General features: G+C 35.9%; 1 protein-coding gene across 4 annotated transcripts in view; it reads left to right on the forward strand.

Annotated features, from left to right (window-relative positions):
• Window positions 1-7,304, forward strand: part of RFX3 (regulatory factor X3) — a 114,619-nt gene extending 107,315 nt beyond the window's left edge. For all 4 annotated transcript variants that reach the window (XM_048291153.1, XM_048291152.1, XM_048291151.1 and 1 more), the window contains one exon: window positions 462-7,304. In XM_048291153.1, the coding sequence (XP_048147110.1) occupies window positions 462-700 (239 nt within the window). In that variant the 3' untranslated portion in view covers window positions 701-7,304. The remainder of the gene's footprint in view (window positions 1-461) is intronic.
• Window positions 7,305-10,309: the final 3,005 nt, after the last annotated feature.

Below are 10,309 nucleotides of genomic sequence, written 5' to 3' on the forward strand. Positions count from 1 at the left end.
CATATTTTGACATGCTTTCTTATACTGATTGCCTGAGTGATTTGAGGTGATTTGACCTCAGAACATTCAACTAGTGAGTATAAGAATGTTTGTCAAAATTTGGATCAAGTCACCCCAACTCTTCTTGCCCCTGTTTCCCTATCTGTAACTAAAAGTAACAACTCTTGTTCATCATGTTTAGGAAATTAGGCATTTTCCAATACGAAGTTAACATTGATTGTTAGACCTTTTGAGATTGGAATTGTTTTTTCCACAACAACAGTGCATAGCTCAAGGGATCAAACCTGAGTCTGTTTATCTATTTGAGATAATAGTTGACTTTTTGCCATTAAAATGTTAATTTTCAGTTTGTGCTTTATCAGATTGCTCCCTTGTATTTCAACTATTACTTGCAAAATAAAGAGCTTTGTATTAGAAGCTTTTTTCCTTTGTGGTAGTTACATGCTGGTATGTTTGTGCAGATGAGGGCAGCGAAGTTGAAAGTGAAATAGATGAAGAGCTGGATGAAAGTGGAGAACCACAAGCCAAGAGGGAGAAAACTGAGCTAAACCAGGCATTCCAGGTGGGCTGCATGCAGCCAGTGCTTGAGAGTGGAGTACAGCAGAACCTCCTGAACCCAATTCATAATGAGCACATTGTTGCAACTACTCAGACTATCAGGCAATGCAGTGCTACTGGAAATACATACACTGCAGTCTAACATGAAACCTCCCCTGGCCTCCAACACATGCCCCATTGCATTAGCCTTTTAGGTTTAATATGAAAAAAAGAAAAAAAAAAAAAAAGAATAAGTCCGAAGGTTGACTGTTGTCAAATGTAACTGTTCTGATCATAATTTTGTTGGAGTTGTTCAATGGAATGGATGTATGTATTTTGCCAGGTCTGTTTAAAAAAAAATTTTTTTTGTAAACAAAATCATTTTACATTGGCCACTCAATATGAAGAGGTTTCTTTGTATCAAATGCAAGGAAGATCTTTGCAAAGTTTAATGTTAATGTTTCGTCCTCTTAAAATAATTTAATTTTTTTCATAGTTTAAAAATATTTTAATGTTAATTATTAGTTATTATGCTGATTTCGTATAGATAGGTTTTTAATTAGATGCACTTCTGTGAAATATCAAAAGAACTATTTTCTTTGATTTACACTGGAGGCATACTTATTTGACAGCAGATGTATCAAATTTGTTATAAAAGGTGCTTTTCATCGTACTACGAGAAGACACTATTTTGATAAAATTGTGAGTATTCAGGGGGATTTTTTTGTAATAATGCTGGAGGGTTGAGAAGATCTCCTAGTTTCTTTCTGTAAGGAAGAAGCTGTTTAAGTGACAGAATTGTATCAGAATGTGGTAATCTGTATGGCATAAATGTACCTAATAATCTGAACATGATGTAAACAATGCAAGCTTCGTTTAAAATCAACAGTTTCAGATATTATTTGCATACCAGTTCCTCTGTTTTGAAGACTACTGATTCTGTGTCAGGCCACTGAACAGATGCTTTTGATTGTTCAGTGGCACTGTAGTTGTTAGAAACTGAAGCTAAAAAAAAAGTGACTTGATTATTCTTAATTTTAAGTGTATGTGCTACTTATGCTGAACTGGACATACAGGAAAACATTCCATTTGAATGACTTTCTTCTATTCCAGGTCTTTTCCTACTAGTGGTTCAATCTGCTGCTCTTAGAAAAGATGATTTATAGAATGCAAGGAATGTAGCAACCTGCATCATTTTCCTTTCAAAAACATTTCCTTGTTGGTAAAGTGGATTTAAATTTTTACAAAAATTAGACAAGGCAGTGTAACTGGCACACCTCACTTGTACTTATTCCCAATTGTGTAGAATTTGAATAGGTGGCTAGATGGACCATTGCCATTTAAGAATGTACATCAGGGATCATTGTACCTCGGCTATTACATGGTGCCTTAAACAGAACTGAAGCTAAGACTTAGTACTTTTTGTTATTATTAACTCTTAAATTAATTCAACAAGGTGTGCCTGTCATTTTCAAATTCCCTAAGAAGTAAGGACAGGTTACATAGCCTTCAAAAGAATAAAAGGATTTTTTTATTATTAAATGATTTTAATATCCCTCTTAGAATGACAATAGACCTATTTTTTCTCGTTTCTAGCTGGATTTCACTTTAATACAAATAAAATTTGCTTGGGAATTTGGAAAGCAAAACTAGCTTTAATACCAACTTCAAATGTCAAAATAGATTGACCATAGTCCCAAGCATGACTATATATTTTCTAAACCCTTGCCTACTTTTAATTTTAAAAACTAAAAAGAAATAAATGAGCAGGTACATAATGCAGTGCATGTTTTCAATTTCTATATTTTGTGGTGTATCAGCCAGATATTACATTTTAATGGTTAAATAATATCAGTTTATAGAGACCATATTAATTGACATTAAAGAACTCAAGTTTTTCTTCACAAACATTTCATTATGCAGACACACGAATTTGCTACACTAAAGTAGTGGAATTAAATAAGAAAAAAAAAAGCCAAAAAATGAAGGAGAACACAAAAAGATTGACTTTACAGAAAAGACTGTAAAAAAGTTAGGATTTTTTTATTCTGGTTTATCTCGTGTGTCTGCAAATGACTTTAAAGTCATATATACCAAATGGGAGAAGAGCATGTAAAATGGAAGTGTATTTATAGCAAACAAGTTTGTTGCTAGAGTTTACATATGCTCCAAATACAGCTGCACATAAACTAAAATGTCCTAACACTATTGGTGCACAAAAATAAATTTTAATTCCTTTGCAGAATTGTGAACCCATCCAGCTCATTCTGTGTAGGCATAATTCCTACTAATGTCAGTAGATGGCTTTTGCCTCAGTAAAAAGTAAAAGTGAGGTTTATATTCATTATTTCTAAACTCATAAATGCACTGAATCTCATTATAGATTTTGTTGTCACATATATCGCTCAGTGTGTCCTGATTTTTCCTTAGAAATCAGCACATCTGTACCCTTCACCAAAAATGCTAAAACTAAGCTGTGATAAATATTTACTCCCCTTCATTGTGCATTATAAGATGTTTACAAGTAAAATAAAGTGAAATAATTCAACTTTTTTTTCATTTTCAGCTTTTTTTTTTAATACTGTAGTACTTGTTTCAATTTTTGTGTTGGTTTGTGTTTTCTTATCCTTTCTTGGTTTAATGCTGAATTTGTTGTTGCTGAGAAAAGAGTACAATTGTAAAAGGTAAATCTAGATTGCTAAATATGGTGGGACTTGAGTATCTTTCATTATTTAGCTCTCCACTCCACTCAGTTGTCACAAAGTAAAAACCAAAACTGAACAAAAATCTGAATACAAGAAATGGAATGTATTTCATAGCTTCTAAAAACAATGAATTATCAAGCCAAATTGGAACTTTCACACATTCAGAAAACTGACTGGAGTCTGTATTCTTATGCTTACATTCTAAAGATTTTACCAGATTTTTTTAGAGCATCTTACTGTGTTGTAAACTTACAGATTTGGGGGTCTTTTGTTTTGTTTTTCCTGAAGTTTTAATCAAACACTTAGATAAAACATTTTGCACACTCTTGCTGTTTAATAGTTGGGTTTTAGTAATCATTGAAGTAGAGAGATGCGGATACCTCAGTGTGTATTCTGTAATGTGTAGCGTGCGGCTGCATTGCCACACCAGCTCTGGAGTCTGTTGTCAATGCTATGGAGAGGTGTAGCGTGTGTCCACAGGGTAGACATTATGAGAGTTGACATGATTTATGTGTTCTATCTAATCTTGAAATGGAATCAAGAATAGTTATTTTAGAGGCATTTCCCCCATTAGCACAGAATAGCACAGTGAGCAGTGTGGGGGAAGAGGTCTTGTTGAACTACCTTTTCAAAGCACAGGGCCCAATTTTCAAAAGTTTTATATTTGTTAAAATTTTTTGTTACATTTTCATCTTTCTTGTGGTGAATCAGTTTTGAAGCATCTTTTTTCTTTTTTTCAGTTTTTTTTCTCTTGTACTGTAGCATGCTCTAAGCACCTTCATTTTTAAAAAGTTCCATAAAAATTTGGAAAATAGATGTTAAATTATTTGCCTATAAAATGATGATTTACAGCATTACTGCCTTTAGTTCAAAAAAAAAAAAAGAAAATAATGTTCTGTCATTCAGGAATGCATAGGTCTATATACAAATTTAATTTAAAGCGAGGTATTTTTAAATATCTGAAACACTTTTTTTTTATCTTGTTTTTCCTAGGAGAAATGATCTGATATCTTTGTCATTCTCACCAACTGACATCTGCACTGTTTAGAAAAAAATTCATGTTAGAGATGCTCTGCAATCCAATTTAATTCAGAATGCTTTTACAAAACAAAACCAACCACTGAGAGCCATAAACGTGCTGACAAAAACCCCAGGTTTATTAGTAATATAAGTATACGACAATAATTTTAGAGTTTAAAATACAAATTTGAGAGAGTAAGGTGAATTTCTGAAAATTGGGCCCTTGTCACACTAACAGGACATGCTCTTTGTATACGGTTTAAAGCAAATTGATACATGGAATTCTAGTATCTCTGCTAATTTGTTTGGTGATTTAACACTGACAATAAAAACTGGAATAGAAGCATAAACACACAGTGCTTAGTTCTAGTATTAGGAAATTAATTTGATATAATGCCTTGCATTAACCCTTTGAGCATTGTAAGTAACATGATGGGAACAAAGATTTTTAGATAATTTACCTAGTCCACTGAGCATATACTTTGAAATAGCTTATAGTGTTGTAAATTTTTTTTAATTATGTCTAAAGTAAATACTTGCATACTATATGGGGATGTTTTTTTATTAATAGGGGGCTCAGTAGATGTAGGCAAAATATTCATTGCCATTGATATGTACTGTGTAATAGAAAACAGTACTTCAGCTCCCTGGTTTTCATAATTGCATATATATACAAAGAAAATCAAACATGATTCTACAGATAGGAAGTTGTCTACTTTAAGATGCCTTTAGAAGATAAAGGTTTAGAAAATATATTCAGCTATTTTGAAAATCTCCTGAGATAGATTAGTATTGGAATACTCTGGTACTGTAAAAGAGAAATCTTTAGGATTAAAAGAAGGTTTAGTAATAATAAATTTTGCAGAATATTTGATGTGTTTGCATTGAAATTTTTGGCAGTGTTTGTGAGAAACAGGAACAAAAAGTGCACAATTATGTTGATATTCCTTTTAAAACTCAGTCACTGCAATAATGACTAGCTAGAAGATGAAGGTATTTTATTAAATTTCACATACAAGGGTACAGTTTGGATGGCCCTTACTGAATGTCAGAATTTTAAAAGCAACCTAGAAATTGCACAAGCAAATATTTTTAAAAACCCCTTTTGTTCTTACAATTACTGCTTACAGGAACAAGGGAACGAGTGTAGCAGCAAGTAAAGATTCTTTTAACTTAGAGATACTGATGCCACCTTACTAAGTGAGAATACAGTACATTTTCTACTGGTTTCTTGCAATATCAGTCAGCAAACACTAAAGCAGCTGTACTTATTTAAGTCTAGCTGAGGGCAAAGAAAAAGGGTATCATTTAAAGTTATTTAAGGGAATTACGTCAGTAGTATAGTGCAAGTAAGTTGTAAACATTTTTAGTCAGTTAATGCAAATTAATGCATAATTAATTAACATAAATGCAATACTCAAAGGGTTTTTATTTAACAACTTTTTTTATTCATAATTTACTGTAAATGCTTCTGAGTTTGCATGCCTTGATCATTGCTGCTAGTGATTTTATGTGCCAGTAGACCTGAGTTTAATTTACAAGTTTAACTAAGAAATAGTAAAAGCCACTTACAAAGTGACTGCCTAGTGTTTGTTTGAAGTAAAATATGCCTTAGTTTGAAAATGATCATTTTAACTCTTGTTTTATTCCAATTTTTTTCTCCTTCTCCTGTTGAAAAAAATAAATTGGCATTTTGGGATTGGAAGCCCTGAGTAGTTAAATATTTGGTAAGAATTGTTCTTGGAGATTGCTCATTAAGGCTGAAATACACTGTAGAAAACAAGGCCCAGAAAAAGCCTGTGGGCATCAAATGAGCCTCACTTAACACTAATTCAGGAAGATGTTCTTTGTATGTTCCTAAGCACTTTCTTGGTTATGGTGCAAACATCTTACAGGAATTTTCAGTTCTAGATTAATTTTACTCTGAAATAATAAATGTCTTTTTAGGAGGAATTTAGACTTCAGAGGAACAACCTTGAATGGATTGGTTTTTAGCAGGAACTCAGTTCAATTCTTTCTGACTCACTGATACCAGCAAAAGCTTTTTACACAAAGAATATTTAATGGGTTCCCCAAGTAAAGTTTCCTTCCATACAATATTAAAGTGACTGCCTTGTATTTGAACATTAGATACCCATCTTAAAGTAACCCAGTTAAGCAATTTAAAGTATGTTGGGAAAATATCACTTTGTACCAAAGCAAGTTGCCCATCTCCACTCATAGCCACTGAAAATTTGGATTTACAGTTAATAACCAATGAGGCTGTTAAAGAAACTTCGAGTGCCTTTCAAAAACTTGGAAAATTGTGCCTGAGGTGGTAAACTTTAATTAGGTTAATTCTAGAGCTACCAATCAGTAATTTTATCATCACTCAGGGCTTTCTTACCTTCTAGGAAACTTCCTTTGTTGCATTTATTTTATACTGTATTTTTTTTAAGTGCCATCATTTAAATTTCACTTAGTAAGTGGCAGATCACATTATCCAGTCCCACAGCACAGAAACATCATAACACTAGGACATATTCAAACTCTTATTTTGCAGTTGACTGAATATATTATGTAAATGAGGTAAGCAACTTTTTGTAGATTGTATGTGTGAGATAATGTAATGTTCTTTTCCAGTTTTTGGGCTACAGTTGAATATACTTTTTAATTATTTAAAGAAGACATCTTTACAGAATAACGTGATGGTTTTTTTTGTATAATGTATTTGATTTTGTAAATACGTATTTCCTGATGTGATTTTTGTGACAAATGCTAAATCTTTTAGTATATAATGTCCTCTCAAAACTGGCAGGAGCTAAATAATAGTTTGTTGGCAATTTGTATTGTGTACTGTACAATAACTGGGGACCTTTTATAATTATAAAAATATATATTAACTTTTAGTGTGTTGTATAAAAAATGACTGGAACATACTAAAGACAGTAGGATTTTTCTGAATATTTCAGACTTGAACTCAGGCTAGCTTTCTTGTGTTTTTCAAAACAAAATTGTGTCTTGTCTTTTAAAATCAATAAATTTGTTTTCTTGTTACAAACATATCTGAATTGCTTCAGTTTTTATATAACTAGATATTTTGGACTGTGGTACCGATGATTTTGAGAGAAAAATTACTGCATTTACACCTTTGAAATAAGACCACATTTTTTTATTTGAAAACAGAACTAAGTAACACGTGTGCCTCAGATAGCAAAAAACCCCAAGTATATTGAATCACAGAACTGTTAGGGTTGGAAGGGACCTCTGGAGATCATCTAGTCCAGACGACCGTCACCTAAGAAGTGTCTGTTCAACTGATTTGCTGTCATATTCCCAGTAAATAGAGACTGTAATATACTTATTCATTTCAGTGTTAACAGTAATTTTCCATTACAGACTTAGGTAGTTAGCAGCTAACAGTGAGGGGGCGTGCAGACTTTGGCCTCCAGGAATTAGTGGTGTCAGTTTGGTACCAGCAGAACCTACTTCTGCAATTTTTGCTCTAAATATTCTGCAATATGCTAATGTGTTAGATGTTTTGACAATTTCACAAAACATAGTTGAAGGCCTAATCTTACCAGTTCATGTGGTCTCTAGTATGTGTTGCAGGCTCAATGTATGTTTCATATTATGTTTCAAATAAAGAAATGCTGAATTTTATTTTAATGGGGGAGGACCCACCAAGTAACAGATGCTAGAACATTAAAATAAAAATTGGATACCAAGATTAAAACAGGTATTTCACACAAAAGTGTGGTAAAGGTAGAAGAGTTGCATCCTGAAGCTTACTTTGCTCAGGATGTTCAGCTGTAAATTATGGTCCACTCGTTGCCTATTCTTTAATTTCAAATAAAGACTAAAAGCTCAGTATAGTACAATACTGGTCCCTGCATTGCATCTTACCAAACAAGACTACAACTACACCAGTGACTAGTTGCAACTGAAGAGTCATGGAATTGTCAAGGTTGGAAAAGACCTTCAAGATCACCCAGTCTAACCATCCACTCAGCACTACCCTTGTTACCCCTAAACTACTAAACCACATCACCAGATCCAGATGCCTCTTGAACAGGGACAGTGACTCCATCATCTCTGTGGGCAAACTGTTCCAATCTCTGACCACCCTAACAGTAAAAAAGTTTTTCTAGTATCTGAATCTCCCCTGACTCAGCTTAAGGTCATTTCCTCTTGTCCTCTCACTGCAAGCACAGCAGAAGAGATCAACCCTCACCTCACTGCAGCCTCCTTTCAGGCAATTGTAGAGAGCGATGAGGTGCACCCTGAGCCTCCTCAAGATTAATAAACCCAGCTCTCACAATTGTTCTTCATATGACATGTTCTAAAGCTTTCACGAGTTGTGTTGTCCTTCTGTGGACACACTTCAGCACCTCAATGTTCTTTTTAAACTGAGGGGCCCAGAAGTGAACACAGGATTTGAGGTGTGGCCTCACCAGTGCTGAGTACAGGGGGACAATCCCTGCCCTGGTCCTGCTGGCCACACTGTTGCTGGTACAGGCCAGGATGCCATTGGCCTTCTTGGCCACCTGGGCACACCCTGGCTCATGTTCAGCTGCTGGCACCAGCACCCCCAGGTCCTTTTCCTGTGGGCAGCTTTGCAGCCACTCTGCCCCAGCCTGTGGCACTGCCTGGGGTTGTTGTGAACCAAGGGCAGGACCCGGCATGGGGCCTTGTTGAACCTCACACCATTGGCCTTGGCCCATGATCCAGCCTGTCCAGATCCCTCTGCAGAGCCTCCTACCCTCCAGCAGGTCAACACTCCCACCCATCTTGGTGTTATCTGCAAACTGACTGGGGGGACACTCAACTGCAACAGCCAGATCATTGATAAAGATGTTAAACCTGACCATTCCCAAAAAGAGCCCTGGGGAACACCATTGGTGACTGGGCACCAACTTGATTTAGTTCTATTCACCACCACTGTGGGCCTGGCCATCCTGGCAGTTTTTTACCCATCGAAGAGTCCACTCATCCAAGCCACAAGCAGTTTTTCTAGGAGGATCCTGTGGGAGACGGTATAAAATGGTTTTACTCAAGTCTAGATAGACAACACCCACAGCCTTCCCCTCATCTACTAAGCAGGTCACTTTGTCATCGAAGGAGATCAGGTTGGTCAAGCAGGACCTGCCTTTTGTAAATTGATGTTTTCTGGGCTTGATCCCCAGGTTGCCCTGCATGTGCCACGTAATGGGGTTCATGGATCTCTTCCATAGGCTTGCCCAGAACTGAGGTAAGACTGACAGTAACAGCCCTGTAGTGGCCGGGATCATCCTTCCAACCCTTCTTGCAGATGGGCATTACATTTGCTAATTCCCAGTCAGCTGGAACTTTTACAGTAACCAGAACTGATGACAGATGTTTGAGAGTGGTTTGGCAAGTTGTTTTACCAGTTCCCTCATTACTCTGGGGTGGATCTCATTGGGGCCCATAGACTTGTGAGTGTCTAATTGGCACAGCCGGTCACTAACCATTTCCTCCTGCATTACGGGGGCTTCACTCATCTTCCCATCACCAATTTCCAGCTCTGGTAAATTCTCGAGCTGTGTATCCCAAGGACAAGTGGGAATGATATTAAAGACCAAGGCAAAGAAGACATTAAGTACCTCTGCCTTTTCCTCATGCCCTGTCACTACACTACCCTCTGCATTCAACAAATGATGAAGACACTCCTTAACTGTCCTTTTGCTATCACTGTATTTACACAAACTTTTTTTCTTGTCTTGTAACTGTTGCTGCCAAATCAAGTTCTAGCAGGGCTTTGACCCCTCTAATCTTTTCCCTACATGATCTTGCAACATCCGTACAGTCCTCCCAAGTTAATTTGACCCTTCTTCCAGAGATAATAGATTCTCTTTTTTTCCCTAAGTCTTCTGTTTAACCAAACTGATCTTCTTCCCTGATGACTTGTCTCTCTATACAAGGAGACAGCCTGATCCTGAATATTTAACAATTCCTTTCTAAAGCACATCCAGCCTTCCTGGACTCTTTTGTCCTTCAGGACTGACTCCAAAGAGGCTCTGTCAATCAATGTCCTAAACAGGCCGAAG

Source organism: Corvus hawaiiensis, chromosome Z (genome assembly GCF_020740725.1).
Source record: "Corvus hawaiiensis isolate bCorHaw1 chromosome Z, bCorHaw1.pri.cur, whole genome shotgun sequence".
Taxonomy (NCBI): domain Eukaryota; kingdom Metazoa; phylum Chordata; class Aves; order Passeriformes; family Corvidae; genus Corvus; species Corvus hawaiiensis.